Here is a 21,473-nt window from a genome sequence, read left to right as displayed (position 1 = left end):
CATTACCTAATTTAGCCAAGGGCCCTTGCAGAGAAATTTAAGCCTCTGAGCAGGTGGCAGGCCTTGATGTCCTAGATTCTTGGGAGGAGAACCCGCCCCGCTCACCCCCTTAGCAAGCTCCTGCTCAAGAATCATGTTTGCTCCAAGATGGGTAAGGACAATCAGAAGACAGACAAGTGAGGCAGCAAGGTAGACTGGGAAGATAACAAAACTTGAAGTCTAAAACCCAAGATCCAAATCCTGTCTCTGCAAGCTATGCACTCTTAGGCAGGTGACGATGCCACTCTGAGCTTCAGTTTCCTTCTCTGCGAGACGGAGACGGGGACGGTCATAACTTCCCTCACAGAGAGACCACGGTAAACGGGGGCCCAGGTACAAGTCACCTAGCTTGTGCCAGCTCCAGAGGGTTGATGCTTGGCAAGTGGAATGTCCTGTCTTTGAACCATGGTAGAAGGCAGGGGAGGGGGCGAGGAGGAAGTGACAGCCACGGTTTGTGAACCTCTACAACGTGCCACACTCTGTGCTAAGCATTTTAACCACGTGATCTCATCTGGTGCTCATCCTCTGAGGTAGAAGCTATTATTATTCCCTTTTCCCGGGGGACCTTTGTAAATCGTAAAGGTCTATAGTCATGTTGGGTGATTCTTATTAATCCTCAAGGGAAGTCCTATCCAAATAAGAAATCTATGGAGGGGTCCGGGAAATGGGTATGCAGTTGGAGGAGAAATAAACTTTGAAAGCAGTTCCCAAGGGGCTCCTAGATGACTCAGCTGGTTAAGTATGGGGCTCTTGACTTCAGCTCAGGTCATGATCTCAGAGTTTGTGAGTTCGAGCCCCACATCGGGCTCTGTGCTGATAGCAAGGAGCCTGCCTGAGATTCTCTCTCTCTGCCTCTCTCTCTGCCCCTCCCTCACTCACGTGCTCTGTTTCTCTCTCTCAAAATAAATAAACCTAAAAATTTTAAAAAGAGAAAAAAGAAAAGAAAAGAAATAAAGCAGATCCATCTCTCAAATACACCTTCTCCAGGGAAAGGATGTTTGGGATTCACTTTTTTGAGGGAGAGGGAGACTAGAGGACCAGGGGCAGGTTCTCTACGTGGGTAAAGGGGCAGCTGGCCCGTTCCTAGAGCTCGGTGAGGAAGTCTGGAGCAGCTCAGCTGACCGTCCGGAGAGCGAAGGGATGTGCAGAGCGAGTCCAGTCCAGAGGGGGTCCACCCCGAGAATCCACAGAGCCTAGGGTGGATGTTGGAGGGGTAGGTGATGCTGTGGACAGTGGCTAAGTTAACAGAAAGAGCACTAAGACAACTAAGCACAGAGCCTGGGGCCAGTGAAAGGAGGCTGGATTCCAAGGAAGGCAGACGGACAGTGGCAGCCCAGCCCATCTTCCTCTATTTATAGACATTCCCAAGAAAAGCTCAGTGGAGCTAGGCCAGGCTACAGAAGGCCTCCCCTGTCCAGGCAGAGGGCCAAGGGGCAGCGACACCAGGGGATTCCAATTTGGATATGAGCCCTGGAACTGCAGGATTCCTTTGGAATAGCGTGTGGAACCCTCAGCAATCATTTGTTCCCTGATTTGTTCTTTCATTTATTCAGGGAAATACAGAAGGTCCGAATTTATCTATTCCCCTTGACCCTTCCAATCCCAATCCCCTTTCCTCCACATCCTGCCTGCTGCTCTGGTCAGACTAAAATGCGGCTCCAAACACCACCTTTTGTAGCCTTCAGGTCTTTGTACATGCTGGGTTTTTTTCTTGCCAGTAATTCTGTCTTCTTTCTCTACACCTGCCTACTTCCCTGTCATCTTTCTCAAATTTTTTTAAGTTTATTTATTTATTTTGAGAGACAGAGAGAGAGAGAACAAGCAGAGGAGGGGCGGGGGGTGGGGGCGGATAGAGGATCTGTGCTGACAGAGAACCTGATGCGGGGCTCGAGCTCACAAACCATGAGACCATGACCTAAGCCGAAGTCGGACACTTAACCAACTGAGCCACCCAGACATCCCCGTCTTTCTCAGCTTTAACATCATTTCCTTGTGGTGTTTGGCTGGCTCAATCGGTGGAGCATGCGACTCTTGATCTTGGGATCTTGAGTTCGAGCCCCATGTTCGGTGTAGAGATTAGTTGCAAAAAAAATACAAATCAAAAATAACATCACTTCCTTCAGGATCCCTCCTCCCCTACCCGGGCCAAAGCAGTCCAGGGTGGTTTCCTGGTAGTTTCTTCAATCATATCCCTGAGCATGCCACATGACATGACCTGTTCTGAGTTCCGTGGACCAGAGACACTTACCTGTTCATCACTGCATTCCCCAGCACCTCAGCACGTGGCACTTAGCAAGTGCTCAATAAATATCTTGTTCTTTATAAGACTAACTGAACTGGGTGACATCTGGTTATGAGAAGGAACTTCCTAACTGTCGTGGTTGAATAATAACAGGAACGGGAAGCCTCAGGAGATAATGAGCTTCCTGTTACTGAATGTATGCAATCAGGAATTCAATGACCATCTCTCAGGGAGGCTATAGGGAGATATTACACAGAATCCAAGGATAGTGGAGGATACAAGACATCAGGAGATCTAGTTCTGGTCCTGTTTGTATGACCCAAGGTAGGTCCCTTCCCCTCACTGAACTTCAGACCTCCCATCTGTAAAATAGAAGTGCCAAACCAGATTTCTGACAACCCATGGTTTTTTTGAACACCTGCCTTGTACCCAGACTTGTGAAACATGCCAAAATACAACTTAATATTCTTGTTTGGTGTTTGGTGAATAAGTGAGTGTTGAATCAATCAATGAATGAAGGGGGCCTTTTTTGCCCCAACACCCTACTGCTAAGCTGAATGAAGAGTAGTTAGAGCCTTGAAATTACACAGACTTGGCCCTAAATCCCAGCTCCCCTATTTCCTAGCTCTGGATTTGGGGGAAGTCAATTTGCCTCTTCATCCTGAAAATGGACCATTATTGTCCAATAACAGCCCCTCCCCCAAGAGGTTGAGTGTAACATGTGACCCCATATAAAGTGCCTAGAACAGGATGTAGGACACAGTGGAGCCTCAAATGAAAGCCCTGCCTTTTCTGCACATAGGGGGGCAGGGAGTATGTTTTCCATTCAAAGCGATTTCCCTCCACCTCTCTCTTGTGCCATTCAAAAAGGGTAGGAACGATTGTCAGAGAGATTTTATTTGTTTAATTGTATAACCAACAATATCTGCCCTGCTAGGGACTGATAGTTTGGGCTTTTGACAAGAAGTGACAATAAATTCTTCCTCCTGCTGACCTCCTGGTAAAAGATGAAACACAGCCAGCCCTTTAGAAGAGATGCTGAGATTACCACGCCTCCCGTGTGTGGGGGGAAAAAACAAAACAAAACCAGAATTAGAAACTCAGGAGACCTAGGCTGCAAGGCCCCACACTCAGAGACCTCTGGCAAGCTGTGTGACTCTGGGCAAGGAACTCTGCCTTTCTGGATCTCACTTCCCCGTTTGCTACTTCCTATGTGTGAGGCTCAAATGAAATTATGAAGTTGTAAGAACCTGAGAACACTATGGAAACAATAATCACTATGTAACTGATCAATCTGTCAGCCTCTGCTCTGTGCCAGGCACTGAACCAGTCAGTGCCCTTTCAAAGGCTGAAAAATTAGTACTAGTTTTAATTATTCCTGTTTTACATAGGAGAAAACCTAGGCTCATCGAGGCCAGATTCCAACTCAGATCACGTGTCTTCTCCTGGCCTCAAATTTTTCACCAGAGATGGGCTTCCAACGGTGGCATAATGACTTTGGAAAGTTAAGAGTGCTGGGTGGAGATTGTGGGACAGATTGGGGCCAACCGGGACTGACAGGATCTTCGGGACGAGCGGGAGGTTTCACTGAGGGCGTGAGCCCCCTTAGATTGGGTAGGATCCCGCAGGAGGCTCGGGTTCGCCCAGGCCTACCCAGGATTCCCAAGTCCCTCCCGGAGCGAAAGGCCCGGGATTCCCGGGAGGCTCCGGGGAGCGGGCGGGGCCGGGGGCGGGGCGGCGGCAGGAAGCGGCCGGAGCGGCGCTCGGAGCGGCCTGAGCCCGGGGAAGCCCGGCCGGCCTCGGTAAGCTGCCGGGACTGCACTCGGACCCCGGGGGACCGCGCGCCGCTGAGTGCACCGCGGGCGCCGGAGGGAGAGACGCGCCAAGGGGCGAAAGAGACAAGGGGAGGGTCCCAGCCGCTCCCGTGCAGAGCTCGGCCCTAGGCTGCGCGGGTGGGAGGGAAACGACGCCAGGCGACGCCCGGGGCTCGCAGGACCCCCAACGGGCAGGGGCGGGGCCTCCGCGGCGCCCCTCCCTCCCTCCCCTGACTGGGCCCGCCCCTTCTCGCGCCGTTGGGGGGGGCGGTCTCCCTCCCTCCCAGGCCCCAGCCCCAGCGTCGCGCGCTCCCCCCAGGGTGCCATGGCCTCACGGCTCCTGCACCGGCTGCGGCACGCCCTGGCCGGCGACAGCCCGGGGGAGGCGGCGGCCGGCCCGGAGGCCGAGCAGTTCCCGGAGAGCTCGGAGCTAGAGGACGACGACGCCGAGGGCCTGTCCTCCCGCCTCAGCGGCACCCTCAGCTTCACCAGCGCCGAGGACGAAGAGGAGGAGGACGACGAGGACGACGGAGAGATTGGCCCCGACCCGCTGCCCGCCGGGGACGGGGCGTCGGGGGAAGATGCAGGCGAGTTCCCGAGGACAGAGGCGGGACCTGGGGCTCCATTAGGCCTCCACCCCAGCCACCTCTTGGCTGTGTGACCTTGAGAGAATCACAACACCTCTCTGAGCCAAGTTTTCCCTCTTGTCAAATGGGCGAAATCACTCCCATCTCGAGGTTGCTGCGGGCATTAAATGTACAGGATCCGGGATGTACAAACCGAACAATGTGCTCGCGATGTTTGGGGGGGTGGAAATATTTATTTAGAGTCGGCCGTCTGCTCTGCTAGGCGCGGTGTTTGGCCCCAGACCTCTCCCTGGCTTTCGGTTTACATTTATGTCAAATGGAGATAAAGCCTGTCTCACCTGTTGGGAGGATGAGTGAGGTCACTGCATGTGGTTTATGTCGACCTTAGCCCCAGGCCCATTGATGTAACTGGTCATGTGCTCATGCAGAACGAAGCCCCCCACCTGATGGGCAGCGGGGCAGTCAGCCCCTCACAAGGCAGTTGCAGGATTTCTGGAAGAAGTCCCGGAACACCCTGGTTCCCCAGCGTTTGCTCTTCGAGGTGACCAGCGCCAACGTGGTCAAGGACCCGCCCTCCAAGTACGTGGTGAGTGAGGGTCCAGGAACCCCTGGGCTGTGAGTTTAGAACTCTGGCTAAGTAGGGGAGACTCCAACTTCCTGAGGGGGGCAGTCTGGCTGTGTAGTTCTAAAGGATCACTTCATTTTTTAGGGATGGGGAAACTGAGGCCAGAAAGGAGATATAACTTGAGCAAGTCCTCAGGCAAATGATTTAGCTTCTCTGAGGGATTATGGACCTGCCCCCCATCCTGGTTTTGAGACTAAAGGGAACTGGTGTGTGTGCCCCCCAACCCTAGGTTTTGCAGACTGTAGCAAAATACAAGATATATAGGAAAAAATATTATCTGGGTCAGACCTGAAACCCAAGTTGCATTGGTTAGTGGTTAAAAAAAAAAAAAAGGTTTTTGGATCCAGATCTTGATTCAGATCCCACTTATTACCAGCTGTTTGACCTTCGGTGCGTTGTGTAACCTTGATAATGCTATTTTCTCATCTGAGCAGTTGCAGAAGTTAAATGAGACAGTGCACAGAAAGAAAGCCCTTAGCATTGTGCCTGGCATTATGAAGTGCTTGATAAAATGGCACCTCTATTGTTATGACTTAACCTTGGCTTGAAAATGTCTGGCATCCAGGTAGGGCCTGTTGTGGCACCCTTACAACCCAGTTCCCAGGCACCCACACTGTACCCCATGATGTTGTTCTGAGGGCTGGATTTAGGGGGTTGGTGGGGTTAGGATGAAAAGCAGTGTGGGGGAAGGCCTTGGAGTCTGTTTTCCTTGCTGTGGAAAGGAGAAACTGACATGGAGAATGACGTTGCCAGGTCCTGAGCCCCAGCCCGACCTGGCCAGTCTGGGCAGTGGCAGCTCCCTGCCTCAGACATCCCTCATCTTCGCCACCCTCCTCCATTTCTGACTCAGCAGGAAAGGGGCCTGTAGCACTGTCCCACATCTGGGCCTCTCTCCATTCCTCTCCGCTGCTGTTAGTAAACAGGGGCCACGCCCATGGGGTGCCTGCTCCAATTTGAGCAGGGATGCCTCTGACGATCTAGTCTTAAGTGGCAAAAGTCCCAGCCAGGCGTCATGCACAGGAGAGGGACCCCGAGGAGCAGCTGGGCAGCATGGTGGGGGTGGGACTCTGGGAAGAGAATGATAAGACAGAGCAGGATGGCCAGATAGGTCCTGACCCGTGTCTGGGGAGACAAATCCCCTTCTCTGTCCAGTGGGGACCCTACATCCTGACTTAACTTCTGGGGGTTAAGAGCACAGGCTGTGGAATTAGGTTGGCCTGGGTTTCAATCCCAGTGGGGCCATTTGCCAGCTGTGAGACTTGGGGGGACGTGTTTGATGAGTCAGATGAGATAATGGATCTAAAATGTTTTCTTTTTGCCAAAAAACTAAAAGTAAAAGCTAGATAAATATAAGGGGTCATTTTAGACCAATGCTTCTTGAAGTGTATTCTGCAGGAAATTGTTTTCCGGGAATGTTAACAATCGTTCCTTTAAAAAAGAAAAGAAATTAAAAAAAAAAAAAAAAAGATTTGCAGTCGTTTTGGGAAATGTTTTGGGAAAGCAGAATTGAAGAATAAAATAAATTTCTTTAAGGTTAAACTTCTTTTTTTTTTTTAATTTATTTTGTAATGTTCATTTATTTTTTAGAGTGAGAGACAGCACAAGCGGGGCGGGGGTTGGGGGGCAGATAGAGAGAGGAGACACAGAATCCGAGGCAGGCTCCAGGCTCTGAGCTGCCAGCACAGAGCCTGACATGGGGCTCGAACCCACGAACTGTGAGATTATGACCTGAGCCAAAGTCAGATGCTCAACGGACTGAGCCACCCAGGCACCCCAAGGTTAAACTTCTTAATCCTTTAAAATATTACCGTACACTGAATCTTCCAGAGAAGTATAGAATAAGCAAGCCTAATTGACCAGAGGTGGCTGTAATGTTGGCAGTTTCGCAGAGCAAATTCGAGAAAAGTCTGGGTTTGGTGTTGGTGTGCCTTCAACACCTGATGCTCACTAATCCCCCCTTTTAAGTCTGGTGGCTCAGCATTATGCTAGATTAATCCGTGTTCAGGTTCTCAGCTTCACGGTCATCCTGCCCCGTGTTTCTCAGACACTGGTCCTTCCAGTACCACCTTCACAATTCTTGTCCTGGCTAAATGCTACTTGTACCACTCCTTGCTTAACATTTTTAGTCTTAAACAAGTTCAAATGATTTTAAAGTTCTACTGTATGGGGAAAGCCTAGTTTGCCATAAAGAGAACCATAAAAATTAATACAATAAAATCCGTGAAAAATGACACCGTGTCATTAAACCCTGTGTGAATGCTATTGCCCGAAGGCTCTGCCCGGAGATTTGCTTTCTAGCACTTTTCTCAAGGTGGAGATGAGAAGTGTTGGAGAAGTGCATTTTAAAAATCAGACTGAGAGCCTCTTAATCTGTAGTCAGGATTCAAATTAGGGGGAGTCACCTCTTGTCTCTGATTCAGTGTTATTTACTCCAGCACATAGCACCTAAAATCTCAGGACCAACATGTATTTATACACATTCCACTTGAGTAGACATGACCTAGGCCAGTGCTTCGTTCACTAGAGAGGAGGGCGGACCCAAGGGGGAGCACTGCCTTGCCTGAGGATACACGCCTCCAGGGGAGTAGCTGCCCAGGAGTTCGTGCAATGCCCAATGTCCTTTCCACAATGACCGCTACCAGGGCTGTCTGAAGACCTCTCCGCCCGTTTGGAATAACCTAGCTAAGGAGGTGGGGGCTCTGTGTCCAGAGTGGAGCAAAGCCCCAGGCTGGTCCTGAAGGCTGGTTCAGAGGCCCAAGAAAGTCGCCTGGGTTTCGGCTCACCGCTGGTTTTCCAGAGAGGCTATCAGAAGAGCTAACTACCCTATGGGAAGGGAGTGCTCCCTGGAAGGGACAAAAGGGGTGGCAGCTCTAGGCACTGAAGCTCATCTCTGTCTTTCTCTCCCCGTGCTGCCTTGGGCCTGGGTCATTTCAGACGAGCCTCAGGTAAGATGGGACTGGGCTCCCTAGCTGCTGCCCCAGCAGCTCCCACCCTCCTGGGCCCAGTCTCAGGGACTAAGGGGACAGGTGGGGGAACAGAGCTTGAAGTGCGGGTGTGGGGAGGGGAGGGGCACATGGACAATTCACACCTGCCCTGACCCCACCCTCCCCACAGCTCTACACCCTCGCCGTGATGGGTCCAGGGCCACCTGATCGCCAGCCAGCCCAGATCTCTCGCCGCTACTCGGACTTTGAGCGGTTGCACCGAAACCTGCAGCGACAGTTCCGGGGCCCCATGGCCGCCATCTCCTTCCCCCGGAAGCGCCTGCGCCGGAATTTTACCGCGGAGACCATCGCCCGCCGCAGCCGGGCCTTCGAGCAGTTTTTGAGCCACCTGCAGGCAGTGCCCGAGCTGCGCCATGCCCCGGACCTGCAGGACTTCTTCGTGCTGCCTGAGCTGCGACGGGCACAGAGCCTCACCTGCACTGGCCTCTATCGTGAGGCTCTGGCACTCTGGGCCAATGCCTGGCAGCTGCAGACCCAGCTAGGCACCCCCTCGGGCCCAGACCGCCCCCTGCTGACCCTGGCCGGGCTGGCTGTGTGCCACCAGGAGCTGGAGGACCCTGGGGAGGCCCGGGCGTGCTGTGAGAGAGCCTTGCGACTGCTGGGGGATAAGAACCCCCACCCTCTGCTGGCACCCTTTCTGGAGGCCCACGTGCGGCTCTCCTGGCGCCTGGGCCTGGACAAACGCCAATCAGAGGCCCGCCTCCAGGCCCTGCAGGAAGCAGGTCTGACCCCCACGCCACCCCCCAGTCTCAAAGAATTGCTCATCAAGGAGGTACTGGACTAGACTTACTGCCGCTGTGGGGAGAGGCACTGCCCCGGGATGGGGGATGCGGATGGGCAGTAAGGACACAGCAGTTGGGAAGTGGTAGGGGGTGCTGGGAACCCCTGTAAGTCCTACAAAGAATTGGTAGCAAACCAAGGAAATACGTTCTTTCTGTTGAGCTGGGCTCAGGACAAGCTTCGGCTGGGCTTGCCCTGGGATGGTGCAGGGAGGAAGCCGGATGCAGCCTCTCCAGCTCATGAATGTCTGGGGACGATGCCCCAGGGTAGGTCAGTGTCACCTCTTCCTTGGCCAGAGGGCCAGGGACTCTGCCTCTGGAGTCCTGGAGCTGAGGGCTGGAGCAGAGCTGCAGCCTGGCCCAGGGGAATTAAAGGCAGCAGCTCCAGTGGTATTAGTCTCTTTATTGGGTTTGGGGACAGAAGGCCCAGACCTTGACTGTAATTCCTGCCTCAGGAATTGGGGGAGAAGCCCCAGGCCAAGCTGGTACCTCTGGCTACAGCTTGCTCTCTGAGACCCGGGACTGCACTCGGATCACGCCCTCTTGAGCACAGGACACAGCCAGGATGCCGTCCCGACGCCACAGCCGCCCTTGGACCAGCCCCCGGGAGCCACCTGCGGGTGAGGAGAAGGGTGAGAATGACCTTCTCGCTCCTTCACAGCCCAGCATAATGTGCTGCTCGAAAAGGGTGCAACTGGTCTGACAGCCCCATACAAGGGCACACTGAGTGTTGTGGCCTCTTCCAATCTCTAGGTGCCCCTTTATGAGCCTATTATGGATGGTCCCTGGGGGTAACTCCTGTGGGAACCCCACTTGACAGTTTGAAGCACTTTCACATATTCACTGGCTTCCTCAAAAAGATCACAGGGGAGGAGTTCTGAGGACAGTCTTGGTCAGTAGCTTGGCCGGGTCGAGCCACCCACCCTGGCCACTTGTGGTAGCAAACCTGTCACTTCCCTTTGTAATAAATGAAACCGGTCCTCCAGGGTGGTTCATGAAAAAGACTCCCACACTGCCCCCACCCCACTAGCAGGAAGAAGGGGGTGTTGGGAGGGCCTGGGGCCATCAGGGCTGGCCAGCCCTCCTTCCCTGCTTAGAGATTCCCCTGCTAACCCTGGGCCTGAGTTGGAAGGTTCTGAAGGGAGCTGCTGGTCTCCCCTACACAGAGTAGAGCTCACTGAGTTCTCATAGTAGCCAAGTGAAACAAGCCTCACCCATTTTCCAGATGAAGACAGCAAAGTCCCAGGAGGCTCAGGAACTCGGCCATAAGGAGCCGGCCAAACCCGAACCGAAGCGTCCTAACTGCAAGGCTGTTGATCCTGTATTGTGATACTGTTGGTACTGGAGAGTACCCCCTTCCCTGAATATAGAATCCCTTAAGTTTTGTCCCTGTTTTACAAAGCGAGGCTTTTCTTCCTTTGAAAAGTAGTTCCCTAGAAAGGAGCCCAGGGCTCTGAGACAAGGCACTGATGAACGAGTCTGGGCTTCTCTGCGCACTAACAGTGTCCAAGTTGTGGAGCCCTCAGAGACGACCGAAGGCCCTGACCCCAACCAGGTTGGCTAATCAGCACTATTGCTCAGGGAGCCTCTCAAAAATAGTTTCCTGGATTTTATCCAAGACGTGCTGAGTCAGAATCTTGAGGGTAAAATCTGAGAACCTATTTTGAAAAAGCTCCCCCAAGTGGCAGTCTGATGGGCCACCAGGTTCAGATACCACTGCTTGTGGGACCCTATTTGTTCAGATGGGGAAACTGAGGCTCATAGAGGCGCTGGGACTTGCCCAGGATCACACAGAGAATCTGAAGTGGTTCTGGACTAGAACCGGGTCTCTAGTACCTTCTGCCTGTTACAGATATTAAGCTGAGCAGGTGTCCCGTTTCAAGCCTCACCCTGTCCTTTTGAAGAGAAGAATGCCAGAGCCTAGAGGAGGCAGGAGAGGAAGTGACATGTGCAGTGCCCCACAGGCTGGGGGCGGAGGGCAGCATCACCCCAGAAAGCAGGCTTCCTGCCCCCCAACGTCAGCACCCTTGTCCTGGTGGCCCCATACTCACCAGCCCAGGGGCTCTCGCATTCATAGAGCATCCAGTGGTCAGCTCGGAAGGGGTTGTGGAACCACATGGAGTGGTCCAAAGAGACCATGAAGTGCACGTTACACTGCCAGTGGTGGGGCAGCAGTGCTGTGCCCAGGAAGGCATAGTCCGAGATGTAGGCAGCCACACAGCAATGCATCTTCACGTCGCCCTCCCCTGCAACACGTTCCAGCCCCATCAGCCCTGGGCTCCTGGGCTTTACAGCTCAGGACCTGCAGGGAGGCAGGGGGCAGAGAGGGGCTGCCACACACAGATGTGTAGACTACTCACTGTATCAGGGCACCTGGCCTACAGGGTGTGTGTGTGTGTGTGGCAGGTGACAAAGGCAGCAGGGATGGGCAGAGGACAGGGGTGAGTGAAGACTGAAATCCAGTCTTCACTCCGTAGGTCTCCCTCACTGGGTCCTTTAAGGGGTATCTTCTTCCAGCCTGCACAGAGGCACCGTATGGTTAGCAGAGGTCCTGGAGAAGAACCAGCAAGGTACCTTGCCTTCCCCAGAAAGGGCCGACATCAGGATGATTATAGTCCCCTCCCCTTTTTCCCCATACAAGCGGCCGAGAGGGACCCAGTGAGAAGCTAAGCCAACTCCCCACCATGCAGACAAGGAAACAGGTCCAGAGAGGGGAAGTAACATGCCCAGCACCACACAGGGCATATGAGGTACAGGCCGAGACCCCTGGAGAGTGTTTTCTTCCACTCCTTGGGGTCCTCTTACCAATATGGCCCCGGGCTCGCACCCAGAACATCTGTTTGGGCTCCTTGCTCTGCAGCTGGCTCAGGATCGGTGGGTTTACCAGCTTGATCTCAATGGGCACCTCCTTGGCAGCAATTCGGTTCAGTCCCACCCGGTACATCTCTTGGAGGTTGGGGTCCCTGAAAGTAAAGGGGGAGGGGAGAGCCTCTCTGAGCTGCCTCTGTGACCCCCCTCGGTCCTCCACAGGGACTCCTGACTTTTCCCCCACAGCTCACCTCCTCTCTGGCAGGCAGAAAAGGAGAGTGTGTGAATCCTTTCTTTGCCACTTATGAGCCACGTGACCTTGGCAAGTTAGTAACCTCTCTGGGCCTATCTTCCCATCTGCAAAATGTAGATAATGACAGTAGCTACCGGAGTACCAAGGTGTACCCCATAACAGGCACTGTTGTGAGCATTTTGCGTACGCTCACTTTTCACAACGACCCTGTGAGACAATGCTATTATCACCCCGATCCGATAAATGCATTAAGCCCCCGACAGTCCAAGTAGCTTGCTCAGCAAGTGGAGGAGGCAGGGTCCGGACCCAGGCAGTGTGGCGCATGCTCTTAACTACTTCACTATTCTCAACTTTCAGAAACAGGCTGTACAACTTGGACTGAGTTACCCTAAGCAAGTGGGAACACTGTGTCCCCACAGGGGAGGAGCCCATTTCTAGTGACAGTAACAACCAGCCCTGGTGCTCTTCACCAGTATTTCCACTTTCACCCCACCCTCGAGGGCACCCTCCCACAGATCTCCTGTGACGATGGCATGTTCTGTACCTGCACTCTCCACCACAGAAGCCGCCAGCCACATGTGGCTAGTGGCTTCCTTGTTGGACTGCACAGCTCTAGATTTATGGACCCTTAAGAACAATGTCCTCCTTTTATTTCAGCAAACATTTTTGAGCTCTGACGGCAGACCAGGCTCTCTGCTTATTCCTCTCTGTCGGTAGTGGTGTGACTACAATTTATGGAGCATTCACTGAGTACCTTATTGTCTCTTACCTCACTTAATCCTCACAGCAGCTTTATGAGGGAGGAATTATGATTAGCACATTTCCTAACTGTGGGCACCGGCTCAGCGTGGGAAAGCAACTTGCGCAAACTCACAGAGCTAGCAGAAAGAGTCTAAATTTGAACCCAGGCCTTTACCAAAAGATAAAACCCACATCCATCCCATCAATACCATGCTATGTCCCCAGCGTGCAGCACAAGACACGGGAGCTCTCCTTATGAGACAGCTGTGAAGTAGGCAGGACAAACACGACCATTCCCATTTTCCACATGAAGAAGCAGGGCTCTGAGAGGCTGGGGAGTCAGGCAAAGTCGCACAGCAGGCGAGCGCTATCAGAGGCACAGACCCGGCCAGAATCCGTTGTGTCTGTCCTGTGTCGGGACCCAGAGCTCTCTCCCCTGCCCCAGCACTTTTCCAACTTTATTAGCTACGATCCAAGTAAGAAATATATTTTACCAGGCGATACTCAAAATATTTAGCACCCACGAAGGCAAAGGCAGCAGGGACCGTCACCCCTGCCCGGCATGAACTCCTGGGCTGCTGGATCACGAGTGACCCCAGAGGAGGAGAGGGATCACTCAGAGACCGGGAAGGGACGCACCAAGTAATTACAGAAATATTTCAGTATTTGCGCAACCAGTAAAGCTGCAACAGTACCTGAACTGGCTGAATCACTAAGCTCTGTGTTTACATCGTGACCCAACACACTTGCCCATGCACACCTACTCGCACACTCCACAACACACACAACTGAAACTAAAGCTTCACAAAAGGGTTCTTACCCTCCCTATGCGATATGCTCCAATATCTCCTTTCCTGGTCCTTCTCTCTCCCTCCGTCTCTCTATGTATGTATACACACGTTGTACATATACGTATACATACATACATATATATATATATGTATGTATGTATACGTATACACACATACATACACATATATGGGTTTTTTTCCCCTAGAGTTTTAAAATGGACTCTACGACCCACTAACAGGCGACAGCAGCAGTTGCCCTGGAGCCTCCAGGTCTCTCACCTTAAATACTGGTCAACGAGGAACTCATGGTCAAGCAGTTCTTCCGGTGGGGGCACAACGGGCATGGAGAACTGGTGCTGCAGGGGGCTGGGCTGTGCCTGCTGGAAGGAGGCCTGGCAGATAAAGATGGGCTTGCCATGCTGCACGGCCTTCACAGAGCGCACAGAGAAGCTCGTCCCTGTTCGAGTTCGCTCCACCTGGTACAGTACCGGCACCTTTGGGTCCCCTGCAGTGGGCACAAGGGATACAGTTGAGCCCAAGTAAGCCCCACGGGACAAGTCATCATCACAATGGCTGGACAGGCACCTCTGCTACTCGTTCTTTATTCCTTTTCTGTTCTGCAGCAACTGACTGAGGTCCGCTACGGCCTAGGTACTGGGGATACAGGGACAATACCAGACCCTGTCATCCAGATGCTCTGGGACAAGTGGAGCTCCCCTCTCTCAACAGCACAGAACAGAGGGGCATGGCCAGATTCCCTGCATTCAAATCCTGGCCCTGCCACTCACTGTGTGGCCTTGAGAAAATCATTCAACCTCTCTGAGCATTTTACCCTTCTCTACATAGGGATCATCAGTGCTTATCCCTCTCAGTATTTTAATGATAATTAGATTAGCCACAGTTGTAAAGTGTTTAGAACATCCAGCACAGAGTAAGTGCTCTAGAAGTGTTTGTTAAAGAAACTAAATCATCTCCGCTTTTGTCTTGCTTCATCTGTGACTGGGATCTTGTCACGAGTCCAATACTATTCTTCTAGATCAGAGGTCAGTAACTCTGGCCTGCTGCCTTTTTTGTTTTCTAAGAACAAGCTGAAGCTATTTATTCAGAGTTTAGTATAGCAAGGGAGTCAGCCACCATCACTTGTGTGTGGCAGAAACTGAAAGGCAGGCAGAGAAATGGGAAAGCATTATAGTGAAAAAAGATACACCATAAGCCACGATCGGAAGCTGTCGGCACAGGAAGTCCGTAGGGAGCTAACTAGAAACAGGGCATATTTGGCTTTCTCTGGTTGGTCCTAAGTTGGAAGTGGGGACAAAAATTAGGGAAGTTGTCTCTGTTAATAAAGTCTTGGCTGTTTGGGGCTGATCATTCTAGGGGCTATGGTCTGGCTTCCTGTGCCGGTTGCTAGAGATGGTGGTCTGACTTCCTACAGGTCTGATGTGTAGACAGTAGGTTGGCTTCCTGTGCTGCTTGCTGCCAACTGGGGATCAGAATCCTATTTTTATAGATGGTCTGGCCATTGTCTGTTTGACTATTCGTCCCTCAGAAGCCTACTGTCGGCCAATCACTTCATCTTAGATGGAAATAGCAGTCCCTTGGCCCTTCTCTTCTGGATGTCTGCATCCCCAGTGTAGGGCGGAAGCCACTGGCCCTGCCCCGAGGCCTATTAGCCCTCCACAAGCTAGTCTGGAGGATTTTTAGGAGCATCTCCTTGGTGTCCCTGAAGTTCTTCAGTGCCTGAGTCAGGCCGATGTTGGAGAGCTCTGACACCTTGGCAGTGAGAGGTCCTGGGGATGATTTTCAATTTTCAGATGAAAGGAGCAGGTCTCAGGAAGTGTCGCTTCCTCCACCGTCATCCAAATAGGGGAGCCAACGGGGCACCGCAGGCTCATTCAACCAACAGCAGTACACATCACCGTCTGAAGCTGGCCGGTCTGCTCAGCAGGATGCTGTCGGGCATTGCCAAAGGGTGGGGGTTCCTCAAGGTCAAAGGCCTTTAGGAAGGGCTTCCCAAGAGTCCAGATCCTGGAAACAGCTACATGTGCAGTCTGATTTCAGGTGCTGGAAAGGAACCCTCCTTTCCCTTTTCCCTACCAACAAACTTAAAAAAAGAAAAAAAAAAAAAAAAAACCCTAACCCTATCCTTAGGCTGCAGCTAAAAGGTACTACTTTCAGTTACTAGTGATTTACCTTTCAGTGTCAATGAGTTCTTGGACATTTTTACTGGAACAGAGCAGGTAGGCCCTGGAATGTGTTGAAGGAAGGGAGTCAACAGGTTGTTGGCTGCAGGAGTGACTGGGGGGTGCCAGGTGACATTAGTAATTAAGGCGGGGTTTGTCCGGTGGGTCTCACAATAACTATGCAAAGTTCTTTCCCCACTGAATAGATGAGGAAACTGATGCCATTAACATTTGTTTGAATACAGACAAGCCCATTTGTTTACATATTGTCTGTTGTTGCTTTTGCCCACAAAACCTAAAATGTTTTTTTCAAGTAGGCTCCACGCCCAACATGGGTTGTTGAACTCCAGACCCTGAGATCCAGAGTTCTATGCTCTGCAGACTGAGCCAGCCAGGGGCCCCAAAACCTAAAATATTTTTTATCTGGTCCTTTACAGATTAATGTGTGAGGACTCTAGATTCACCAAGCTCTAAACCTATACCAAGTCAGATGACTCCTACACTACATTCTTATACCTCTCTAGAGCATCCTTAAAAAAATAAATCAAACAAATCAAACAAAAAATTAAACTGTCATTCTTTCCTGGGTTTTTAAAAAAATATGTTTAATGTTTACTTTTGAGAGAGCGAGCGAGAGGGGGAGGGGCAGGGAGGGGGTGGGGGGGACGACACAGAATCTGAGGCAGGCTCCAGGTTCTGAGTTGTCAAGCACAGAGCCCGATGTGAGGCTTGAAGCCGTGAGATCGTGACCTGAGTCAGCCGCTTAACAGAGCCACCCAGGTGCCCCTTTCCTGGTTTTTCAGACAAAGAATTGATATGATAAATAGCCAAGGACAATACCCCCACCCCAGCATCTTTTATTTAAAAATATTGAGGGGCACCTGGGTGGCTCAGTCGTTTTAAGTGTCTGACTCTTGATCTCAGCTCAGTCCTTGATCTCAGGATCATGAGTTCAAGCCCCCCACTGAGCTCTGTGCTGGGCGTGAAGCTCACTTAAAAAAAAAAAAAAAAAGAAAGAAGTTAAAAATATGGAACCATCATTACTGGAACCAGTAAGAGGTCACATCACAAACTAGTAAGAGAGCTTCCCATTTTTCCTTGCTGCCAGGAAGCTCAGAACGAACCACAATATGCCTTAGCTTAGTTTTTTGTTTTGTTTTGTTTTGTTTTTTTTTTAAATTTTTTTTTTTCAACGTTTATTTATTTTTGGGACAGAGAGAGACAGAGCATGAATGGGGGAGGGGCAGAGAGAGAGGGAGACACAGAATCGGAAACAGGCTCCAGGCTCCGAGCCATCAGCCCAGAGCCTGACGCGGGGCTCGAACTCACGGACCGCGAGATCGTGACCTGGCTGAAGTCGGACGCTTAACCGACTGCGCCACCCAGGCGCCCCGCTTAGTTTTTTTTTTAACACAATCATTTCTTCCAAATCCTGTTACTAGCCTCCTGTCCCTTGACTTCTATTTCAATAGTCCTGTAATAGCTGCCGATTATTTCTTTTTTTTTTTTTATTTTTTTTTAATGTTTATTTTTTTTTGAGAGAGAGACAGAGTGCGAGTGGGGGAGAGGCAGAGAGAGGGAGACACAGAATCTGAAGCAGGCTCCTGGCTCCGAGTTGTCAGCACAGAGCCCGAGTGGGGCTCGAACTCACAGACCGCGAGATCATGACCTGCGCCGAAGTCAGACACTTGACCGACTGAGCCACCCAGGCGCCCCCATTTTTTTTCTTTTAAAATGTTTATTTATTTAGTTGAGAGAGACAGAGACAGAGAGAGAGAGAGAGACAGAGAGCAGGGTAGGAGCAGAGAGAGAGGGAGAGAAAGAGAATCCCAAGCAGGCTGTGCACTGATGGTCACTTAAGTGACTGAGCCACCCAGGCACCCCACTACCAATTATTTTAAGCTGTTTTGCAGCCTCTCAAGAAGCAGGTAGGGACACAAATAATTGATGATTATTTTAAAACAGTGGCATGGGCATGTCTCATTTCATGCTTTCCCTGGATGGAGACTTTCCAAGGAAAAGGATCCTTTCCCCAGAACCTGGTAGCTCTCTCATGGTTTGGAATGATCTCCCAAGAGTGAAAGAGAAAAGCAAAGGAGGAGGAAAGAGTGTGGAGCTTGGATTTAAATCCCAGCTCTGCCTCCCTGAGCACTGTGGGAGCTGGTTACATAACCTCTTCTGGTCCCCGTTTCCTTACAGGTGGAATGGTGGCAGGAATGCCCACCCCTCGTGTTTACTTTTAAGGACTAAACAAGGTAATGGACATAGCTATGCACTGTATCATGCAAATTTTAGTTATTCCCATAAGTTCCTCATCAAAAAAGAACCAGCAACAGTCCAGGCCCTGCACTGGATACTTTACTTACTCACAAAGACCAAAAATTCTTTAGAAACAAGAGAAAGAGGCCCATTCAGAGGGATCAGGTAATGCTCCCACTGCCACAAAACAAAATAAAACTGTCGCACTGGGCTAGAAGGGTTACAATATCGAAAGCGTAAGCGTAGCACTTCTGGAGCTTACGATTACACTGAAGAAGTAAGAGCACATCTGCTCCCAGCTAGCATGAAGGTGAGAACAGGGCTGACCCCACAGTAAGTATTCAAATACTCTACAGCAATGACTGTCAGGGAGGGACAGGCAGCACAAGGATAAGGAGTGAGCGGCAGCAGGGGAACGCAGTATGACAAAAAGGGATACTTACTATTATAACTATATCTGCAGGGGTGCTTGGGTGGCTCAGGCAGTTAAGCGTCCGACTCTTGATTTTGACTCAGGTCATGATCTCACAGTTCTTGAGTTCGAGCCCCATATGGGGCTCTGCGCTGACCGCGTGGAGCCTGCTTGGGATTCTCTCTCTCCCCCCTCTCTCTCTCTGCCCCTACCCCACTTGCGCACTCTCTTTCTCAAAAATAAATAAACTTGAAAAAAGTTATAACTATATCTGTAACATGATGGGGAAAACCTCACTACTGTTTTAACATAAATCATATATTATGAAGTTCCATAAATTCGTCACAGCTGATGAGACTGTGCAGAAGACAGGGACTCAAAATTTCAGGCATCTGCCTTAGGAGTGAGGGAAAGGGAGGGAAGGTGAGATGTTTATGCTTCCCAAAAGAAAGCGTGGGTTTTAAAGGATTACTCCCTCCCTCCTTCCTTTGATTCCAGAGCGGTAAGCGGCTGTAGGGATCTCATACTAGGCCCCTCCCCTTCTCCATTTTTCAGGTGGGAAGAACCAAGCCTGGCAGAGAGGAGGGGTGGGAGTGGGGGTGTGAGGGTGGCGGTGGTAACCTCACTCAAGATGGATGAGCACGTTAGTGGCAAATCTGAAACCAGACCCAAGGTCTCCTGATTTGCAGGCTGGTGCTCTCTTCTCCAAGCCAAGCTGCCTACTGCTGAACTAGCAGAGGTGACAGCACCCCTCTGGGGATCCAGGACAGTACCTGGCACCAGAAGGTGTGTAAAGAGCGAAGAACAAAAGACCTGTAGGGAGCAGTTAAGCAACAAAGTCATTCTGCCCCAGAAAACAGGTACACCGTGATCTCAGCAGATGTGAGGTCCAACATTCTTCTTGGCCCCCTGCTTTGCTCCTCTCTAGGCTCCCCTGAGAGGAATCAACTAACAGTCTCTCTCTCCCCCTCCCCCTCCTTCCCTCTTTCTCCTAGGTCAGCCCCCCAAGTCCAGGAAGAAGTGGCTAATGGACCATCAGGGTTGGCTTGGGGATAAGGAGGGGGGGTAGTTTACCTGTCCGTACAAAGTAGCAATGCAAAGAGTGCACGTGGACGTCTTCACTCACAGACTTGGCTGCAGCCACCAAGGCCTGGCCCACGATCTGACCCCCAAACAGCCGCTGGGTTGTGGGTACCCAGTAATGCCTTCCTCTGTGGGGAGAGGGGAAAGCAGGAAATACTTGGGGACCAGACCAAATCCTGTGACCATCACTGAGCCTATAGGGCAGGATCTCTCGGCCTTATTGGGGTCTGGGATCCTTTTGAGAATCTAGTGAGAGCCATGGACCCTTCTCCCAAGCAAATTCCCTTACTCTGCACACAGCGTACAACTTCAGGGTCTTCAAGACTGCTCAACCCTTCCGGGCTTCGGTTAAGGACAAGGAACCAATGCCCTTATTTTACACAGAGAACAGGGATCAGAGAGGGAAAGTGACTTGAGCAAGGTCACACAACTTAAACATTACCATTCCTGTGCACTATCTGTGTCTTTTCCCCCCAAGTCCAGTGTTTCTTCCACTGCTGATTCCAGGGTAAGGCAGAAGCCCCCTCAAGGTCGTGTGAGGGCGAAAATGAACCCCAAGAGCTGGGGGCAAACTGCACTGAGACCTGCCACTTACATCTCTCAACTTGGGACAGCCCAGTTCTTCCAAGAACTAGATTTAGAGCTCAAACGGCCCTCAGACTTCAAATCGAAGCCCTTCAATGCACAGGGGAGGAAACTGAGGCCCCAGAGGTGAAATTCCAGTTTCCCATCACCCAGCCCAAGGTTAGACTTTTTTTACTATCACGCATTCTAAGTAGCTCTCCAGGAAGTTTTTTGCAATTCTTCAGTAACGGGAAGGGAAGCTAACACCCGAAGATGGCTTCTGAAAAGCCTTGAAGACCAAAATTATTAAATCCCTAGCTACAGAGAGAATTTAAATAGCATTGGGAAGGAAACTGGCTCAGGCCTCAGAATGAGTAATGAGCTACTAGACTCCACCTAGTGGTGGAGGGGATAAGGTGTGTAAGAGGAAAAGGACAACGAATACGCAAGCAGCTGCTTCTAAGTTTTAAACCTGATCAGCTGCGTGCACTTGGACAAGTCCCCGCCCTTTGGGGGCTGGTTCCCCCAGGGACATGACTCCTCAAGGGAGGCTGCTGAGAAGGCTATCTCGGGCCACCACTTTATTTGCCCAGATTGCTAGGACCTCCTAGGGATGGGGCTGCGCAGACCTGGTGCGGAGAAGGAGGAAGCTAGGGCAGCGAAGCCAGATCTCTCAGGGATAAGTTCTCTCCCAACCGCAGGATGCAGAGCCTGCATCCCGCGCAGAGCCCATCCTCGTCCGGGAGACTATGAGGAGGGGGCAACGTGGTGGCGGCAGTCGAGATCAGAAGCCTCTGTCCCAATGGGGGGGAGTGCAGGCCAGATGCGGCCGGCTACCTGAACAGATCCTCGTCTAGCGGCTCGAGGTTGAGCACGCTGGTAACCAGGACGCTGCGGAGGTCCCCGGGGGGATCGCCGCCGCCCTGCTGGTCCTCTGGAGCCTGCGAGGACGACATGGGGTTCACTCGCTGCCGGCCAGGACGTAGCGCTGGGCAGACACGCGGAGATCCGCATTGAACGAGCAGCTTCTTCCGGCAGCTTGTTCCAGCAACCGGAAGCCCCCTGCGGACCCTGAGAAAGCGGGATCCAAGTTATGATTGGCCAATGTTCCTGTCAGTCTTCGTGGGAGGGCGTCGATTTTTCCTCTAGCGACTGGAGAAAAGGAGTGCCAGTCCGGGAATCCCGTGTGTGATTGGGCGTGGCCGTGAGGGGGCGGAACCCGGGACTGGATAATAAGGGCTGAGTGTCATTTCCCCTCTGTCAGATAGCAAAGACGCCCCCGGCCCCTGTT

General features: G+C 51.7%; 2 protein-coding genes across 6 annotated transcripts; one reads left to right on the top strand and one right to left on the bottom strand.

Moving 5' to 3' along the window:
* Positions 1-147: 147 nt before the first annotated feature.
* SNX21 (sorting nexin family member 21) lies at positions 148-9,478 on the top strand. The gene is made up of 4 exons (XM_030309098.1): positions 148-151; positions 4,134-4,682; positions 5,111-5,268; positions 8,422-9,478. Exons 1-4 carry the CDS (start codon positions 148-150, stop codon positions 9,094-9,096), a joined length of 1,386 nt encoding a protein of 461 aa, XP_030164958.1. The 3' UTR covers positions 9,097-9,478.
* On the bottom strand, positions 9,475-21,241 carry ACOT8 (acyl-CoA thioesterase 8). 5 transcript variants are annotated; one of them, XM_030309497.2, is made up of 6 exons: positions 21,020-21,241; positions 19,610-19,746; positions 13,964-14,189; positions 11,897-12,054; positions 11,143-11,337; positions 9,475-9,705 (listed from the first exon to the last, which is right to left on the bottom strand). In XM_030309497.2, the coding sequence occupies exons 1-6, from the start codon at positions 21,136-21,138 to the stop codon at positions 9,587-9,589; spliced, it is 954 nt and encodes a 317-aa protein (XP_030165357.1). In that variant the 5' UTR covers positions 21,139-21,241; the 3' UTR covers positions 9,475-9,586. The 5 variants fall into 5 exon arrangements, 4 of the variants coding, with proteins under 4 accessions (XP_030165357.1, XP_030165358.1, XP_030165356.1 ...); XR_003967577.2 differs by having other exon boundaries at positions 9,619-9,705; positions 10,306-11,337; positions 21,020-21,240; XM_030309498.2 differs by having other exon boundaries at positions 9,625-11,011.
* Positions 21,242-21,473: the final 232 nt, after the last annotated feature.

This window comes from Lynx canadensis, chromosome A3 (genome assembly GCF_007474595.2).
Source record: "Lynx canadensis isolate LIC74 chromosome A3, mLynCan4.pri.v2, whole genome shotgun sequence".
Classification (NCBI taxonomy): domain Eukaryota; kingdom Metazoa; phylum Chordata; class Mammalia; order Carnivora; family Felidae; genus Lynx; species Lynx canadensis.
The sequence above is the reverse complement of the archived record's forward strand: the minus strand, read 5'-3'. Positions and strand labels throughout refer to the sequence as shown.